Raw genomic sequence first — 20,922 nt, 5'->3', positions numbered from 1 at the left:
GCCCCTATCTTCTAGCCCATCATGCCTCATTGCTGCTTCTCATTTTGTCTTGCATTCCTGATTTTCTATTTTAGAGGTAACTATTACCTCATTCAGGTTAGCATTTTTCTTTTTATTTCTTTTTATTTTTTAAAAAGATTTTACTTATTTATTTGAGATAGAGCGAGCACAAGCAGAGGGAGCAGAAGCAGGCTTCCTGCTGAGCGGGGTGGCGGGGGTGGGGGCGTAGGGTGCTGGGAGCTGGACCTGAACCAAAGGCAGAGGGTCAACTGACTGAGCCACCCAGGTGCCCCCAGGTTAGATTTTTAAAGGACCAAAGCAAAACGCAGCTGACTCTTTACCTGTGCAGTACCTTCCTGTCAGTGATTCTCCGGTGAAAAAAAGTTACCCTGATCACTGTTTTCCAATACAAGGTAAAAATAAACCTTTTCAAATTTATATGCACAAGTATTTTTTCAGCTCAGAAAATCTTTTATTATAATTTTATTTGTTTTGATTTCTTTTTTTAAGAATTCCATTGCTTTAGGATTGGTGATCCAGAGCTAACCTCTTTGTCATTCTCATCTCTTTATCCTTCCCAAACCACATAGGACGACAGGAAGTTTGTTGGCAACATCACCTATTTTATTCTCTGCTTTGGTACTTCTGTTCTTTTAACTGCATCCAAATGTGTTCCACGGACTTTTAAATCTTTTTGTATTTTTTTCATCTTAGCCACTTTCTTCTCTTGCATCTGCTGGCATCTGCTCTTCTTATTCTCGGCTGCAGTTTCCCAGGAGCCCATTTCTTCTTGCCTCCTCACCAAGCAGATAGCTTCTGAAGCTTTTCTGGTTTCCTAGAGAAGGGTATTTTCTAAGATAGGTTTTTATTCTGTTGCCAGAGTAATGTGGATATGGGGCCCACATAGATTTGTTTATGTTTTAGGTTTTTTCCCTATTTACCAATATTTAACTGAGGAGGGATCCTCATGTTAGTCAACACACAGGATGGGCAGATTGCTCCCCCAAAGCATCCTCTCTGTGGGTGTTGCATGAATATTCTTCTGCGATTCTCAATGGTTAAGTTGATGGGCCACTGAATACCACAGCTTATTTTTCTGTTCCACTGTCAGTGGAGGTTTGGGTTTCTAATTTAGGGGCTGTCATGAAAAGTGCTGCTGTGAACATTCTTGTCATGCCCATTGGTGCACATATCCATGTATTTTTGCTGAGTATGTATTTAGGAGATGAAATGCCAGGTCATGGGATATGCATACTTCCAAACTTAGCAGATAAGGTCAATGCATTATGAATATCAAGCCAAAACTAGTTAAGAAATATTCAGTAACATTTCTTTTTGTTTGATTCAGCAAGCCAGAATATCCTCCTAGTTAACAAAATGCTGAAATGAGACATGAGAAAATTTTCTCTTGAAGTAGAGCATCTGGGAAACACTAAAGAGAATAAACTCCTTCATTTGATTATAATTACTGAAAATAATTTTAAATTATTGGAAGTTTAGGGAGAAGAAAGATCTTTCCTCATGAATTACACATTGACAAGTCCATAAGAGCTGCACATCTTGGGAGAAGCACAGATTACTGGAATTCCATATGATGATCTGTACAGCTTCTTTTAAAAGAGATAATCTGTAAAGAAACAGAAAAAAAACCCACAAATGTTTGATTATGCGATCTTTTAAGAAACAATCATTATCAGACCGATACATCCAAAAAACTACTGTGATGCAATTACACAGACCCTTGATTGAGGAGCCAGACAACGCCAGACGGCCCAGCTCTGCCATTTATGAGCCCCACGATCCAAATGTTTCTTAACTCACCAGGGTCTGTTTCCAAATCACAGGACTTACAAACCTTACATTAACTGAATTATAACTGAAAACTTAATATGTGGACACTGTAAAGAAGTCAAACTACAAAAGGATATAAATGTGTGGAAAGTATGTCTATTCTCCCTAGTCCTCAGGTCTTCCAACAAATACTAAACCAATTTCTTGGTGATCTTTCCAGAAATATTTGGTGTGTATTGTAGGCCTCATGAGTCCATATACATTTGTATGTATGCATACATATTTCTAGCTTTTAATTAAGGAATGTGACATATATGAGAAAATAACATAAAACCGATGTGCAGCTTAGTGAATTCATGTTAAATATTCATCCGTAAAAATATCGCCCAGGTCAAGAAGTCCTGTAAGTTCCCACTTTCTCCTTCGCAATCACAACCCTCTCTCTATCCTCTAAAAGTCATCACTATTTTGATTTTTATTTTTTACAGTATTTACTTCCTTGATTTTCTTTGTATCTTTACCTCCTAAGTATGCATTCTTAAATGCCATAGTTGTGTGTGGATTTAAACTCATACTGTAGATTTCTTTTTAGGATTTGGCTTCTTTCAATACTATGTTTGTGAAATTCATCCATGTTGTATTTAGTTCTGCTTCATCGTTTTAACTGCTACATAGTAGGAATTGACAAATGTTTTCTACAAAGGGCCTGATAGTAAATATTTTAGGCTTTGTGGGCCAGTAAATAAAATCAAGGATATTATATAGATCCTCAATAAGAGAAGATATTTTCACAAAATTTTTGATAAAACTCAAAGGCAGTAATAACAATTGACTACAGGTTTGTTTTTAATATGAGTCTACTAATAAGAAAAATGGAAGTCTTATTTTTTTTTTTTTAAAGATTTTATCTATTTATTTAACAGAGAAATCGCAAGTAGGCAGAGAGGCAGGCAGGGAGAGAGGGCAAAGTTGGCTCCCTGCTGAGCAGAGAGCCCAATTCAGGGCTCGATCCCAGGACCATGAGATCATGACCTGAGCTGAAGGCAGAGGCTTAACCCACTGAGCCACCCAGGCGCCCCAGAAGTCTTATTTAGAGGATAATATTTTGCTTAATTGAGGTTCAGAGCATCAAAATTGATTACATATCCCCAATAGCAGATAAACATTTGCAATGAGACCCCCGACACCCATCCCCATCAGCTTTGAAAATGTCTGTCACACAGATAGGTGCTGCCAACACTGATATCAACCATGAGCATATGCTTTTAATTGTGCATATCTATGTCTGGGGGGCATTTACAGAACTCCATTAGATTCTTCTCTTGATATTTCCCTCTTAGCAAGTCATTACGACACATATTAATCACTTCCAGTTGAGGTTAAGTGGGACATTACTCCTTCACACAGTTAAAGAGACTTTGAAATAGGATAATTTCCTTTGCACTTGTTTCAAGGTCCACAAAATGCTCCTCAAGGTGTAAACTCAGATAACATATCCACTGCAAATATGTATGGGGATTAAAATCTTGCTTCTTGTTTTAACTTGTGACAGGCAAAGGAAGTATAAAAAGCAGGTTGCCATTACTTGTGATTCAATGTTAGTTGCCATTGAAGTGACTTTCCTGTAGTGTAAATTCTGCCATATAAGCTCTGTTTTGCCTTGTAATTTTAGGTTGGATTCATTTAAAAAATATTATCAAGTCTACAGCAAAAGTTAATTTCCAAAGCCATTCAGTATTCCATAGTAGTGGATAAGGTTAGTTTCCTTACTTAGAAAAATCTCCATCTTAATCTGAGCTCAAAAACTCGCACTGAAGGGTTATCAGTGCTAAGCTAACAAGTATCAGTGAGGTAGGCAAGTCAGGATATACAGCTATTTCTGACCAAAAAAATCATGGAACAATAAATTAACAATGGTTAAATCCATGAGACTGAGTGAAGATCACTAACAGCTGGTTAAAAAACTCATGATAGATTCAAATATGTTTTCACTAGTAAGAGGTTTATCCACAAAAAACCTACTGCTGACATTCTGTGGGGAAATCTGGTCAAATGTTCGGGGCCCCTCTCGATTGTAATCCATCACATCCCGCCACACTGATTTTAAAAGCCTTGTTGGTTTCTGTTTCCACTAGTAAATAAAGATCTTCTGCCTTTGGCAAGCCTGAGCCCCAGCTTGTACCCAAACTCGGCCACTGCCCCAAGACAAGAAAATGGCCAGTGATCGCAGATCCCTTAGGAAGGACTTTCTTCTCTGCTGCTATTGTTCATCTAGTGCCTTCCATTTCCATAGCTCTCCAGTGTCTTTAAAAATATGCTTACAATGTGTCCATTATTTTCCCTAAATGTTGCAGCTACCTACTACATTCTACTAAAATCAGAAGACATGTCTATTTTTTGTTTTATTATATTCTGTCCCCCAACTTATGAATGTTTTCTTCAAATTTTTATGTTTTATTAAATTCTGCTGTTATTTTATTGTATTATTTCTTTCCTTTTGCTTTTTTGCATCTAAGTCACTGTTCTTTTTTTTTTTTTTTTTTTAAGATTTTTATTTATTTATTTGACGGAGAGAAAGGGATCACAAGTAGGCAGAGAGGCAGGCAGAGAGAGAGGGTGAAGCAGGCTGAGCAGAGAGCCCAATGTAGGGCTCGATCCCAAGACCCTGAGATCATGACCTGAGCTGAAGGCAGACGCTTAACCTACTGAGCCACCCAGGTGCCCTAATTCACTGTTCTTTTTATAATTTCTTGAAAAGAATGATTAGTCTTATTTTCATCTTTTCAAATAAATGCCTTTAAGACTACAAATTTCTAAGTGCCACATTAACAGCATTCCACAAGTTTGATACATATTAGCATTTTTGTCATTTTTCAGTACAAAGTATTTTCTAGTTCTATGACACTTTACAACATATTAGAATTAGAATTAAATATATTAGAATTATCTTGTCATTGATTTCCCATTTCATTGCATTTTTATCAGAGAACACACTTGTCAGGATTTCAACTCTTTGAAATGGTTGACACTTGCTTTATGACCATAAATAGTTTTTGTACATGTTTGTTGTGTGTATTCTTAAAGAGTATGCATTCTGGAGTTGTTAGGTGTAATATTCTATAAATGTCCATTAGGCAAATTTCTTAATTATGTATTTCAAACCTTCCATTTCTTTTTTTTCCTCTGGTTGCTCCACCAATTCCTGATTGTGATTAAAATTTCCTAGCATTATTTCGGATTTTTTTCTCTATGTAGTGCTATTACATTTGCTTTACAAAGGTTGAGGCCATGTTACTAGATACATTAAAACCTTTATCTTTATGAAGTGACCCTCATTTGTCTAGCGGGGTTTTCTGCTTTAAAGCCCTCTCTGTCTAATACTAATATTGTTATTCCCACTTTCCTGTGGATGATGTTTTCATGGTATCTTTTTTTATCCTTTAACTTGTAAGCATTCTGTATATTTAGATTTTGCATATGCTTCTTACAAACAGCATTTATTTTTATTCAATCTGACAAATTCTGACTTTGGGCATTTAACTATTTACATTTCATATAAATTAATGATGAATCCACAATAAAAAACCTACCATTCTATTCAGTGCTTTCTATTGGTTTTGTTTCCTTTTCCTCTCCTTTCTATCTTCCTTTTATATTGAGTGGGACTTTTATTCCATTTTCTTCTATTAGTTTAGTGTCATACATCTTTCTACTGTGCTTTAGAAGTTACCTTAGATGTTACGGACTGTTGCCTTGAGTCATCAAAGATAATGCTAAATTACACTTTATCCCTCTTCTAGGTAAAGCAAATGCCTTACAACAGTTTAGCCCACACACGGAATTTGGACTCTTGCACTACTTATGCTGTGTAACTGTAATTTCACCAATGTTGCTTTTTCTTCTTCTTCTTCTTCTTTTTTTTTTTTTTTGCAGTTAATAAATATCCACATATTCTTTATATCCAACTTTCCAGCTGGGATAATCTTCCTTCTATTTGATCAACACCCTTTAGTAATTTCTTGTAGTGAAGATGTCCTAGTGACTAATTTCGTTTCATTTATCTGAATATGTCTTTCACGGTCATTCTTAAGGATACATTGGCATGGTATAGAAGCCTATGTTATTATACTATTTCAGCATTTTGAAGCTATCACTCCATTATTTTCTGGCTTTGTTTCTAGCCAGAAGTCAACTTCAGTTTAATTATTGCTCTTTAATTTTTAATTATTGCCTTGAAGACAATTCACATCCTTTTCCCCTGAAAACTTTAAAGATTTTTTTTTCTTTTGTTTTCAGCAGTCATATAAAAATATATGTAGGTATAGATATTTAATATTTTTCTGCTTGGGGTTAAGAAGGCTTGTTAGAGGGGCGCCTGAGTGGCTCAGTGGGTTAAAGCCTCTGCCTTCAGCTCAGGTTATGATCCCAGGGTCCTGTGATTGAGCCCTGCATGGGCTCTCTGCTCTGCGGGGAGCCTGCTTCCCCCTCTCTCTGCCTGTCTCTCTGCCTACTTGTGATTTCTGTCTGTCAAATAAATAAATAAAATCTTAAAATTTCTTTTTTTAAAAAGAAGGCTTGTTATAAATATTGAGACTCTCATTGGTTTTTATAAATTCAGGATTTCTTGACATATTTCTTCTCTTAGCAGTCAGATTTCTTGAATCAGTGGTCCACACCTACTATCCTCTTGTCTGTTCCTAATAATTAAGTTATCCTACATCTATCCTTGCAGCTCCTCTGTAGTTTCCACCTTTTTGTTCCTTTATTCTTTCTAGGTACAAATTCTTCTGACCTATCTTCTAATTTATTAGTTTTCTCCATAGCTATATTTATCCTGCTCTTAAATTCATTCATTGAGTTTCTCATGTTCATTACTGTATTTTTAGAATCTAGAATTTCTGTTTTACAGTAGAAATCTGCTATATCATTTGTATCATCTCCAATTCTGAAAATTTCAATGTTGACTTTTATCTCTTTAAACATAAGTGTGTTAGCTCAGGCTGCTTTAACAAAATACCTTAACTGGGGAGTTTAAACAACAGAAATTCATTTTTTCACAGTTCTGGAGATTAAGATCAAGATATCAGCATGGCCGGTTTCTGGGGCAAACTCTCTTCTTGGTTTGTAGATGGCTGTCTTCTTGGCCTGTTCTCACATGGCAGGGAAAAAGAGGACAAGCTCTCTGTGTCTCTTCTTATAAGGGCACCATTCCCATCATAGGGGACCCCCCCCTCATGATCTCATCTAAGCCAATTACCTCCCAGAGCCCTCATCTCCAGATATCATCATATTAGAGGTTAGGGCTTTAACATCTGAATTTTGGGGGGACACAAGTCTGTAGTACTCCATACCCACCCCCCAATTCATGTCCTTCTCACCATTCCATCCCAATAGCCCCCAAAGTCTTAACTCATTAGAGCATCATCCAAGTCTCATCTAAATATCCTCTAAATCAGGTATGGGTGAGGGTCAGGATGATTCATCCTGAGGCAAATTCCTCTCCAGCTGTGAACCAGAGGAGTTAGGTACATTTTTTTTTTTTTAAAGATTTATTTATTTCTTTCAGAGAGAGAGAGTGAATCCCAAGCAGACTCCTGTGGAACACAGAGCCCGACACAGGGCTTGATCTCATGACCCTGAGATCAGGATCTGGGCTGAAATCAAGAGTTGGACATTTAACCAACTGAGCGACCCAGGTGCCCCTAGTCCCAACTAGGGGTTGGTGCCTCAACCCAAATAGGGGAGGCTTACCAGGGCCTCCAGCTTGACTCTAGTTTTTGTCCCCCTAGTTTTACAAAGCTGGTGAAAGCATCACTCAGCTTTTCAGCGCCATATTCTAAACTATGCACATTCCTTCAGGGGGAAAAAAAGGCGGCTGCAAATGCCAGAATCACCTCTCTGAATTTGTCTTCTCTTAGATATCTGCCCAGAGATTCCTCACTGTTAGCTCTCCATTGTCTTCAAGCTGATTAAAAATATTTTAAAATCAATGGTCCATGCCTACATCCCAAAGCACTATTAAATAATCTCATATCTGTCCTTCCCTCCTTCCCACAGAGAAGGAAGAAAGGGTACATACAATGGGGATAACTAAGTATCATGTTCCAAACATTAATAAAACAGTAAAGAGATACTTTATACTCAGAAGTAAGTGCAGGCATACTCATTTTAAACTATGTAAATTACTCATCTTCTTAAATTTTCATGTAAGACAAAGGACTATCCAAGTATTGAAGATGGTTTTTATCATAATAAGATAGACAAAATGCTATGGTCCTTGAATTTATATTACATAGATGTATGGATAATGTTACATGTAAATACATGTTTTATATCTTTGGGGATTTCAGAGGCTCTTTCATTACTAATTAAAAATGAAAGATTTTTTCAGTAATTTACAGCCATGGCTTGGTACTTAAGAGTCCTTTATCAGTTTTCCCTCTGCTTTCTTTCTTTACTGCCCCTTCCTCTCAATATCCCTTCTATGATCCTCTTTGTTTGTTTTTAATTATGTTCAGTTAGCCACTGTACGGTCCTCTTTGGTTGAAATTTAAGGCCCTAATAGATTCCCTTGCACAGGGTCTGTTGGTCACATAGGCACAGGCAAACCTCTAGTGAAGGGAAATTATTCTATAAAATTATAGTTAGTGGCAGTGCTGGCTAACGTCCAAATCTTCTGAATGCCAGGCTCAAATTTTCCTGTAAGCCTTGTGTCTTCCCTCTCCTGATCGCATACTCTCAGGCCAAAACAGTGTTGATGTGCTTGACCAGGGGAGGATTGAGGCAGAAGGTATAGGCAAAGGGTTCACTTTCCTTCTTATGAGAATTCTCATGAGAATTTTATTTTCAATTGACTCCCTAGCTCTGTTCTAGTAATTTGATAAGGTAGTTTGTATCAACTATGTTACTAAGCTATACTACTTAACCACCAAGTAACTACCATTTGATTGGAAATAATTATAAATGAACTATTAATACCTAACAGGAAATCATAGGTTTGAGTTTTCCTGAGTATGCTGACTTTTGTAACCGAGTGGATCCATTAGGGGGACCCAGACACGATGTGTGTGGAATCATTATGAGACATCCTGGCCCCCAAGGCATGGAAACCAGGGCAGGTCTGCACCAACCCAATGTAAATCTCTCTTCCTTGCCTCTGAGCTTTGTAACCAGGGAACAAAGTAACTGTGTCTGTGTGGACACGACAAGAGCTTCCATACAGAGAAGCACCTGCCGCCACCCTGCTCAAAGCTGCAGTTCCCGACTTCTCTCTTGCTGTGTAGACAGATACCAAACTCATATCAAACCTTGTCTATGTTAGTCTTGTGAGCAGGGATGTTTAGTTGAACCTAAGACCAGCTCCTGGTGGGGCCTGCAGGTGGCCTCTGGGCTAGAATTGGACAGCCTGTGCCTCATGCTATGCTTACAACCAGCCTGATGAGACAGGGAGTCCTCCTCTACTCCCTAAAAACAAGCTGCTTTTTATAACACACATTTTAAGCTTTATTTGTGATGAACTACCATCATCTGCTATAAGGGTCCATAAAAAATTACCTAGGATCCTGTTTCCTGGACCCAAGAGTCCAATAGCTATAATGGCAACTCTATTCTCTAAGAATTTCAGTAGTAGATTCCATAACCTAGATGAAATGCGCCGATTTGAATGGGAGTGTTTCACTTTCTTAAACACATCATGGTTGTTGGACTAGAGCAGAGAACTGAATGCTGCTGCCTCTCCTCCTCTCTGCCTCCTTTCAGATGAAAAACCCACCTCACCTGAACTGTGATTCTTATTTTTGAGTTTCTCCCTCGGGTAACTCGTCTGTGTCTGAGACCGCCTCATCCTGCTGTTGCTCCACAAAATCCTTATTGACCATGTCTTCCGTGTGGCTGTGGATGATCTGATGGGCTGCAAGGATGTGCTTCCGCTGGGCGTTCCTCACTGTGCCAAAGCGACAAGAAATTTTACAGTGAAAGTCTAAACAAGATCATTCCCAAAGATTTTCAAGAAAGTGGTGATAGAAATGATAATTCTGTAAGCCACATATTCCCTTGCTTAAAGCTGATGAGATTAAATAACAATGACCTGCTCTCAGTTTTAGAAGTACACCTCCTCCAGGAGCCAGATCTAGGCTCCTGGCTCATGAGTGCGGCTCCCCCTGTTCCCACTCTCAGGTTCCGCGTGGTCCTGCTCCTCCCCACCAGACTTCCTCTATTCTCCTCCACAGCTGCCCTCCCCTGGAATGCCTGCACTCCAGTTCTACCCTCTCTGCATAGCCCAACTCCGGTCCCAGCTCCTCCAGAAGTCTCCCCCGACTGGGCCTGCCCGCATCTACCACGGCCACGCCTGAGTTCGTACAAACCCACTTGCAGCACTGAAGCACTCCGCGTGAGTTCCGTTTTGTTTATTAACTAGGTTGTAATGACTTAAAGGTAGAGACCTTGTCTCCTACTTTTCTTTGAGCCTGGAAGATACTTGTTGACTGATGATGAGTTTCTGAGCTCATGGCTGTAGAAGGTGGTCTTTGCTCCATATTCTAAGGATATTTATTATCAAGGATTGGTAGTTAGGCATCCCATTTCCCTCGGAAGGCACTAATCCTGAAGTTGATGATGATGATGTTAGCATTTAGCATTTGCCCTTACTTTGTGCCAGGCACTGTTCTAAGCAGTTGGCATATATTCATTTAAGCCACCTCACAAACCTAAAAGAGACTGTTAATAATATCCCCATTTTCGGAGAAGGAAATGGAGACACAGAGAGATTAAGTAATTTGCCCCGGATCATACAGCTGGTAAAGGACAGGAAGAAGCACTCCGGATTCTGTGCTATTCAGGTGTCAGCAAGTTTACAGAGGATAAATCACACAGCAACTTCCACACAGACCACAGTTCAAATCTGTAAGTTGTATAAAATTTCTAAGCACTTATTTCCAGAACTGAAAAATAAGAATAGACCTCTAGCTATTTTAAGAAATAGATATAGGTACTTTTTAAATGCTTAGCACAGTATATGGAACTTAGCATGCACTTAAAATTCGGTAGTCACTGTTATTTTATATCTATATACAGGTCTTTTCAATCATGAAATATCTCAAAAACGGTCTGTATATATTATCTTAATTTGGAGTAAGGAGTATATATAATACATATGGTTCTTTTATTTGAAAAGAGAAACAAAAAGGTCCTAGTGTGTGCTCCCTGTCCAGATGGCTTTCTTCATTGGGTAAACATACAAAGAGAAGAGGCTAAGGCCTTGCCCACCCTCCCCACAGACAAGTTCCACTGGATTCCTTAAGCTCAAGTGCCTCTTCAGAGGCCACTTTCCCTCAGAGCCCAGAGAAGCTAGGGGATGGGTCATAAACTAGTAACTACTAAACACACGATTTCCCTGCCTCCTTCAATTCCCTCAGTTAGAGTTGACCTGAAGCAGGCTGACCTCACTTTGGATCTAAGAAAAATAAAAAGGAGTTACATATTTTCTTAAGATTCAGAAAACACAAGATCCCTTTTATAAGATGACACAAAAACATTGATTATTTTATCCGAAAATTAAATATTGTTGGTATAAGCACTACCATATACCTATGATGGGAGTATGAATTAGGACAATCTTTTCGTGGGGGCTACTTGGTAGCATCTAGCAAAAGTAAAAGGCACGTGCCCTATTTCCAGCACCGTACTGCTAGGAATTTACTGTCAGTAGCATGACCAGGATTTGCATAAAATATATTGCTTGCAGCACTGCTAGTTATGGGAAAACACAATGAAACAAACTAAATGCTTATAACTAGAAGGTACTGGCTTAAAAATTACAGTACACTTATGTAATGGGAAAAAAGATATTTCTTTGTTTTCTTCCAATGCATTAGAATTCTATCATTCCTTTGTCCCTATTAGGTGATCTGAAATGTTATACTTCTCTAAGCCTGTCCAGAATTCCCCGCATAACATGGAAACCTTGTAAAAAAATAACCAAGCTGTTCTTTCACTTAAATTTTTTAATTTAAATTCAATTTAATTAACATATACTGTATTATTAGTTTCAGTGGTATTATTCAGTGATTCATCAGTTGCTTACAACACCCAGGACTCATTACTTCAAGTGCCCTACTAATGCCCATCATCCAGTTACCTCAACCTCCACCCACCTCCCCTCCACCAACCCTGTTTGTTTCCTAGAGTTAAGAGTCTCTTATGGTTTGTCTCTCTTTCTGATTTCATCTTACTTTATTTTTCCCTCCCTTCCCCTATGATCCTCTGTTTTGTTTCTTAAATTCCACATGAGTGAGATCAAATGATAATTGTTTTTCTGACTGATTGATTTTGCTTAGCATACTACCGTCTAGTTCCATCTATGTTGTTGCAAATGACAAGATTTCATTCTTTTTGATGGCTGAGTAATAATCCATTGTATCTTCATATACCACATCTTCTTTATCTATTCATGAATCGATGGACATCTGGGCTCTTTCCATATCTTTTTATTGTAAACATTTGAGGCTTACAAAAGATCATTTTAAAATTTTTTATTCTTTTTTTAAAATTCCAGTACAATTAAAATAGTGTTATATTAGTTTCAGGTGCATAATACAGTGAGTGAACCATTCTATACATTCTTCAGTGCTCATCACGTTATGGGAACTCTTAGTCCCCTTTACCTATTTCATATATTTGCCCACCAGTCTCCCCACTGGTAACCATCAGTTTGTTCTCTATACTTAAGATTCTTTTTTCTTATTTGTCTATTTTTGTTTGTTGATTTGATGTTTTTAAATTTAACATAGGAGTAAAATCATAGTGTTTTTCTTTCTCTGTCTTACTTCACTGAGCATTATATGCTCTGGATCCATCCATGTTGTTGCAAATGGCAAGATTTCATTCTTTCTTTTTAATGATTTTATTTCTTTATTTGACAGAGAGAGAGAGATCACAAGTAAGCAGAGAGGCAGGCAGAGAGAGAAGAGCAAGCAGGCTCTCTGCCGAGCAGAGTGCCCAACACAGGACTCGATCCCAGGACCCTGAGACCATGACACGAGCCAAAGGCAGAGGCCCAACCCACTAAGCCACCCAGGCACCCCAAGATTTCATTCTTTTTTAATGGCTGAGTAATATTCCATAGTGGATATACACCACATCTTCTTTATCCATTCATCTACTGATGGAACGGGCTGCTTCCATAATTTGGCTATTTTAAATAATGCCACAGTAAACACAGGGGTGCATATATCTTTTCAAATTACTGTTCATACTCTTTAGGTAAATACCCAATGGTGGAATTACTAGATCATTTGGTAATTCTGTTTTTCTTTTTTTTTTTTTTTATTTTGGAATTTCCATACAGTCTTCTACAGTGATTGCACCAGCTTGTATTACCACCATAAATGCATAAGGTTCCTTTTTTTTTTTTTAAATACATCCTTGCTAACACTTTTTCTTGTGTTTTTGATTTTAGCCAGGCTGACTGGTATGATGTGATATTTCACCATGGTTTTAATGTGCATTTTCCTAATGATTAGTGGTATCATCACCTTTCCTGTGTCTTCTGACCATCTGTATGTCTTCTTTGGAGAAATGTCTGTTCATGTCTTCTGTCCATTTTTTTTTTTTTTTGGTGCTGAGTTGTGAAAGTTTTTTTAATTTTTTCTAAACCTTTACTGGATATGTCATTTGCAAATATCTTCTCCCACTCAGTAGTTTGTCTTTTAGCTTTGTTGATGGTTTCCTTTGCTGTGCAGAAGCTTTTTATTTTGATGTAGTCCCAGTAATCTATATTTGCTTTTGTTTCCCTTGCCTCAGGAGACCTATCTAGGAAAATTGTTGCAATGACCAACCTCAGAGAAATTATTGCCCGTCCTCTCTTCTAGAATTTTTATGGTTTCAGGTCTCACACATATGTCCCTAATCCATTTTGAGTGTATTTTTGTATATGATATAAGAAAATGGTTCAGCTTCATTCTTTTGTATGTAGCTGTCCAGTTTTCTCAATAGTATTTATTAAAGATACTTTTTCCCATTACATTTTCTTGCCTCCTTTGTGGAAAATCAGTCAGCCATTATAATTGTAGGTTTATTTCTGGGCTCTCTGTTGTGTTTTATTAATTTATATATCTGTTTTTGTGCTAGTACTACCCTGGTTTGATTGCTACAGCTTTGTAGCATATCCTGAAATTGGGATTGTGATACCTCCAACTTTTGTTCTTCTTCTTCAAAACTGCCTTGGTCATTTGGGGTCTTTTGTGGTTCCATACAAATGTTAGGATGATTTGTTCTAGTTTTGTGAAAAAATGCTGTTGGAATTTTGAAAGGGATTCCATTAAATCTGTAGATTGCTTTGTGTAGTATGGATACTTTAACAATTTTGTTCTCCCAATCTATGAACATGGGATGTTTTTCCATTTGTATCATCTTCAATTTCCTTCATTAGTGTTTTATACTATTCAGAATAGACATCTTTTACCCCCTTGGTTAAGTTTATTACTAGGTATTTCATTCTTTTTGGTGTAATTGTAAATGGGATTATTTTCTTAGTTTCTCTGTTACTTCACTATTTTTTTTTATTGTTTATAAACATATATTTTTATCCCCAGGGTACAGGTCTGTGAATCGCCAGGTTTACACACTTCACAGCACTCACCAAAGCACATACCCTCCCCAATGTCCATAACCCTACTCCCCTTCTCCCAACCCCCCTCCCCCCAGCAACCCTCAGTTTGTTTCGCGAGATTAAGAGTCACTTATGGTTTGTCTCCCTCCCTATCCCATCTTGTTTCATGGATTCTTCTCCTACCCACTTAAGCCCCCATGTTGCATCACCACTTCCTCATATCAGGGAGATCATATGATAGTTGTCTTTCTCTGCTTGACTTATTTCGCTAAGCATGATACGCTCTAGTTCCATCCATGTTGTCGCAAATGGCAAAATTTCATTTCTTTTGATGGCTGCATAGTATTCCATTGTGTATATATACCACATCTTCTTGATCCATTCATCTGTTGATGGACATCTAGGTTCTTTCCATAGTTTGGCTATTGTGGACATTGCTGCTATAGACATTCGAGTGCACGTGCCCCTTTGGATCACTATGTTTGTATCTTTAGGGTAAATACCCAGTAGTGCAATTGCTGGGTCATAGGGCAGTTCTATTTTCAACATTTTGAGGAACCTCCATGCTGTTTTCCAGAGTGGTTGCACCAGCCTGCATTCCCACCAACAGTGTAGGAGGGTTCCCCTTTCTCCGCATCCTCGCCAGCATCTGTCATTTCCTGACTTGTTGATTTTAGCCATTCTGACTGGGGTGAGGTGATATCCCATTGTGGTTTTGATTTGTATTTCCCTGATGCCGAGTGATATGGAGCACTTTTTCATGTGTCTGTTGGCCATCTGGATGTCTTCTTTGCAGAAACGTCTGTTCATGTCCTCTGCCCATTTCTTGATTGGATTACTTGTTCTTTGGGTGTTGAGTTTGCTAAGTTCTTTATAGATTTTGGACACTAGTCCTTTATCTGATATGTCGTTTGCAAATATCTTCTCCCATTCTGTCATTTGTCTTTTGATTTTGTTAACTGTTTCCTTTGCTGCGCAAAAGCTTTTGATCTTGATGAAATCCCAATAGTTCATTTTTGCCTTTGCTTCCCTTGCCTTTGGCGATGTTCCTAGGAAGATGTTGCTGCGGCTGAGGTCGAAGAGGTTGCTGCCTGTGTTCTCCTCCAGGATTTTGATGGATTCCTTTCTCACATTGAGGTCCTTCATCCATTTTGAGTCTATTTTTGTGTGTGGTGTAAGGAAATGGTCCAATTTCATTTTTCTGCACGTGGCTGTCCAATTTTCCCAACACCATTTATTAAAGAGGCTGTCTTTTTTCCATTGGACATTCTTTCCTGCTTTGTCAAAGATTAGTTGATCATAGAGGTGAGGGTCTATTTCTGGGCTCTCTATTCTGTTCCATTGGTCTATGTGTCTGTTTTTGTGCCAGTACCATGCTGTCTTGATGATGACAGCTTTGTAATAGAGCTTGAAGTCCGGAATTGTGATGCTACCAACTTTGGCTTTCTTTTTCAATATCCCTTTGGCTATTCGAGGTCTTTTCTGGTTCCATATACATTTTAAAATTATTTGTTCCATTTCTTTGAAAAAGATGGATGGTACTTTGATAGGAATTGCATTAAATGTGTAGATTGCTTTAGGTAGCATACACATTTTCACAATATTTATTCTCCCAATCCAGGAGCATGGAATATTTTTCCATTTCTTTGTGTCTTCCTCAATTTCTTTCATGAGTACTTTATAGTTTTCTGAGTATAGATTCTTAGCCTCTTTGGTTAGGTTTATTCCTAGGTATCTTATGGTTTGGGGTACAATTGTAAATGGGATTGACTCCTTAATTTCTCTTTTTTCTGTCTTGTTGTTGGTGTAGAGAAATGCAACTGATTTCTGTGCACTGATTTTATATCCTGACACTTTACTGAATTCCTGTACAAGCTCTAGCAGTTTTGGAGTGGAGTCTTTTGGGTTTTCCACATAGAGTATCATATCATCTGCGAAGAGACTTCACTATTAATGTATAAAAAAATGCAACAGATTTCTGCTTATCGAGTGTGTATCCTGTAACCCTTCTGAATTCATTTAGTAGTTCTAATAGTTTTTTGGTGGCATCACTAGGGTTTTCTCTATATATTATCACGTCATCTGCAAATAGTTAAACTTTTACTTCTCTTTATTAATTTGGATGCCTTTTTATTTCTTCTTTTCTTCTCATTGCTGTGGCTAGGACTTACAGTACTATGCTGAATAAAAGTGGTGAGAGTGGACATCCTTGTCTTAATTCCTGATCTTAGGGGGAAAATTCTCAGTTTTTTACCACTGAGTACGATTTCAGCTGTGGGTTTTTCATATATGGACCTTACTATGTTCAGGTAAGCTCCCTCTAAACTTACTTTGTTGAGGGTCTTTATCATGAAAGGACACTGTGCTTTGTCAAATGCTTTTTCTGTTGAAATGAGCATTTTTTTTATACTTTGTTGTTGTTGTGATGTATCACATTAATTGATTTGCAAATATTGCAGCACCCTTGCATCCCAGGAAGAAATCCCACTTGACTGTGGTGAATTTTTTTAAATGTATTATTGGATTTGGTTTGCTAATATTTTGTTGAGAATCTTTGCATCTGTGTTCATTAGAGGTACTGGCCTGTAGTTCTCTTGTTTTGTAGCTTCTTTATCTGGTTTTGGTATCAGGGTATCAGCTGGTTTCATAGACTATATTTGAAAGCTTTCCTTCCTCTTCTATTTTTCAGAATAGTTTGAGAAGAATGTTTGTATAATTCTTTAAATGCTTCTTTAAATGCTTGTAGAATTTACCTGTGAAGCCACCTGGTCCTAAACTTCTGTTCGTTGGAAGTTTTTTTGATTACAGATTCATCTCCCCTGATGGTGATTAATCTTCAAATTTTCTATGTCTTCCTGATCTAGTCTGGAGAGGTTATATATTTCTTGGAATTCATCCATTTCTTCTTGGTGTTGAATTTGTTACCATATAATTTATCATAATAGTCTCATTACCTTTGGTATTTCTGTGGTGTTACTTCTCCTCATTCTTTTCTCATTTTGTTTGAGTCCTCTGTCTTTGTTTCTCTCTCTCTCTCTCTCTTTATGAGTCTGGCTAAAGGTTTATCAATTTTGTTGATCTTTTCAAAGAAACAGCTCTTGTTTTCCTCCCTTGTTTTTTAGTTTTTTAATTCATTTTTTTCTCTTATCTTTATTACTTCCTTCCTTCTGGTTTTGGGTTTTGCTTGTTATTTTTCTAGCTTCTTTAGGTGTAAAGTTAGATTGTTTGAGGTTTTTCTTGAGGTTGGCTTGTACTGCTATAATCTTCCTTCTTAGAATAGATTTTGCTACATCTCAAAGATTCTGGATCATTGCGTTTTCATTTCATTTATTTCCATGTATTTTTTTATTTCTTGGCTGATGCATTCATTTGTAATCTAACCTCTATGTAGTGTTTTCTTTCCAGATTTTTTCCTGTGGTTGATTTCTAGTTTCATAGCATTGTCATTGGAATAGATGCATAATATGACTTCAAACTCCTTAAATTTGTTGAGAATTATTTTGTGGCCTAACATGTAATCTATTCTGGAGAATGTTCCATGTGTGATTGAAAATAATGCCTCTTCCACTATTTTAGGATGGAAATTTCTGAGTATTTCTTAGGTCCAGCTGGTCTGCTGGGTCATTCAAAGCACTGGTTCCTTGATTTTTCTCTTTGGATTATCTATCCATTGATGTACATAGGGTGTTAAAGTCCCCTACTATTATTGTATTACTATCAGTTACTCTCTTTTTGTTCGTTAATAGCTACTTTTTGTGTTTCAGTGCTCCCATGTTGGGTGCATAAATATTTACAATTGTTGTGTCTTCTAGTTGGATTGTTATGCCCTTTATGATTACGTAGTGCCTTTGTTTCCAGCTATAGTCTTTGTTTTCTTTCTTTCTTTCTTTCTTTTTTTTTTTTTTTTAAAGATTTTACCTATTTATTTGACAGAGAGATCACAAATAGGCAGAGAGGCAGGCGGTTGGGGGTGGGGGAAGCAGGCTTCCTGCTGAGCAGAGAGCCCAATGCAGGCTCGATTCCAGGACCCTGAGATCATGACTTGAGCCAAAGGAAAAGGCTTAACCCACTGAGCCACCCAAGTGCCCCATGTTTTCAAGTCTATTTGAACTAAGTGGTACCCCAGCTTTCTTTTCACTTTCATTTGCATGATAAACCCGTCTGCATCTCTTCACTTTCAATCTGCATGTGCCTTTAGGTCTGAAATGAGTCTTTTGTGGGCAGCATATAGGGGTGTTGGTTTCTTATCCATTCTATGATCTTGTGTCTTTTGATTGGATCATTTAGTCCATTTATATTCAAAGTAATTATTGATAGCTAAGTAACAAATAGCAATAAGTACATGTTTTATGGTTGTTTTGTAGTTCTCTGTTCCTTTCTTACTCTTTTCTCTCCTGGTTTGCTGGCTTTCTTTAGTGATATACTTGGATTCCCTTCTCAAATTTTTTGCATATATATTACTGGTTTTTGATTTGTGGTTACTATTAGGTTGATATGTAATGTCTTATGCAAATAGCAGTCTATATTGCTGTTGTTGTTTGCATAAGTTTGAACCCATTCTAAAAGCACTAAATTTTTATTCCTCTCCTCCACCATGTTTTAGGTATATGGTGTCATACTTTATTTTACTGGTTTTGTGCTTCCTATTCTTACTCCTGCTTATGGTCTTTCCTTTCCACTCAGAGTCCCCATTAACATTTCATGTAAGGCTGATTTAGTGGTCACGAATTCCTCCAACTTCTGTCTGGAAAACTTTTTCTTCTCTCCTTCTATTCTGAATGATAGCTTTTTTGGATAGAGTATTCTTGGTCACATGTTTCTCTCTTCCAGCACTTTGAATATATCCTGCCACTCCCTTCTGGCTTCCAATGTTTCTGCTAAAAAATCAGCCATCTTACAGGGTATTTCTTATATGTAACTTTTTTTTTTTCTCTTGCTGCTTTAAAAATTCTTTACCACTGCTTTTTGCCATTTTAGTTACCATGTGGACCTCCTTGAGTTGATTTTGTTGGCGGTGATTTGTGCCTCCTGAATCTAGATTTCTGTTTCCCTCTCCAGATTTAGGAAATTTTCAGCTATTATTTCTTCAAATAAAATTTTCTCCCCCATCCTTTTCTCTGTCCTCTCTTTCTTGAATCTCTATAATGCAAGTGTTATTACACTTGATGGTGTGGTTGAGTTTCCTTAATCTATTTTCATTATTATTATTATTATTTTCCTTTCAGCTTGATTACTTTCCATTACTCTATCCTCCAAATCACTGATGTGTTATGCTTCCTCTCATGTACTATTTTTTTCCCCTCCAGTGTATTTTTGTGTTTTTCTCTTAGTTGTGTATCTGAGTCCTTCACTCTTTTCTCCATTCCAATGAATATGTTTATGACCATTACTTTAAATTCCCTATTAAGCATATTGCTTATCTCCATTTCATTTAGATTTCTCATGATTTTATCCTGTCCTTTCATTTGGGACATATTCCTCTGTCTCCTCCTTTTGTCTGTGTCTGTTTCTATGTGTTATGAAAGTCAGCTACATCTGCTCTTGAAAGTCGTGGACGTATAAAGTGGTGGTCCTATAGTGCCCTGCATTAAAAATTCCCCTGTTCACCAGATCCTGGAATTTCAGGGACGTCTCCTGTGCATGTTGTGTATGCCCTACTGTTGTGACTGAGTTGTATTTGCCTTCAGTCTAGTCATCTTCAAAGGCTCTCTGCTTGTTGTGGGCAGGGTTTGGTCCCCATGATGTCTGGGGTTCACCATGGGCTTGATTTGGGTTAGCCCTGATGTTCGCCAGAGCTATGGTCACACTGAACTATAGGGCATTCTCTCTGTGTTGACCCCTGGGAGGCTTTCATTGGTAGGTGAGGCATGCAGTCAGACCAAATGTCTGCCATTTGCTGGATTCACATCTGACTGATGGTGTGTGGTTATCTTCCTCTCTCCCTGGGGCAGGAGTCACTTTGGAGTGGTGCTGGCCCATTGGAGCTGCTTGCATGACGCCAGGTTTGTGACACAGCTTTAGCTGAACTCCTGCCTAGTGGAGTGCTTGGGATTCCCAGAAGAACCTGGGAATGGAGTATATTGTTAGCAAGCTAAGTAGAGTATGCACTTTGCTGGTCCTTGTAGGTATCCATTTATCTAGGCTGGAGTTGAGGGAGATAAATGGCTCCTGACAGCACTTTTGGTTTTGGAGAAGTTTCTTAAAGATCCCTGCCCCTCTAGCACATGTTCTGGATTAGTAAGTCTTCTCATAGACTCAAACTGCTGCTTCCATGCTGTATCCCAGTAGAGCTGTTTGTTATGCTGTCTCTTTAAGGATGGGGACTGCTTCCTATTGCCTTCTGGATCTCTAGAGCCAAGCCACTGTTACAAAGTACCAGATGTTGAGCCCTGCTGATTGTAAAACTTGTGAAGTTAAGCCCCTGTGGTTTTCAAAACCAGATGTTATAGGGATTCATCTTCCCTGTGCAGGTGCCCCTTGCCTGGGGTGTCTCATGTAGGATTGGCTGTTTTCCTTTCTCCATG

At 38.0% G+C, this 20,922-nt stretch overlaps 1 protein-coding gene across 1 annotated transcript in view; it reads right to left on the bottom strand.

The window, feature by feature from the left end:
* Nucleotides 1–450: 450 nt before the first annotated feature.
* The window catches only part of CFAP91 (cilia and flagella associated protein 91), an 89,720-nt gene continuing 69,248 nt past the window's right edge, over nt 451–20,922 (bottom strand). Inside the window, exons 17-18 of the mRNA XM_044251457.1 lie at nt 9,568–9,733; nt 451–1,627 (exon numbers count right to left, since the gene is read on the bottom strand). Of these exons, the coding sequence (XP_044107392.1) occupies nt 9,582–9,733 (152 nt within the window). The 3' untranslated portion in view covers nt 451–1,627; nt 9,568–9,581. The remainder of the gene's footprint in view (nt 1,628–9,567; nt 9,734–20,922) is intronic.

Source organism: Neovison vison, chromosome 6 (assembly GCF_020171115.1).
Source record: "Neovison vison isolate M4711 chromosome 6, ASM_NN_V1, whole genome shotgun sequence".
NCBI lineage: Eukaryota > Metazoa > Chordata > Mammalia > Carnivora > Mustelidae > Neogale > Neogale vison.
The sequence above is the reverse complement of the archived record's forward strand: the minus strand, read 5'-3'. Positions and strand labels throughout refer to the sequence as shown.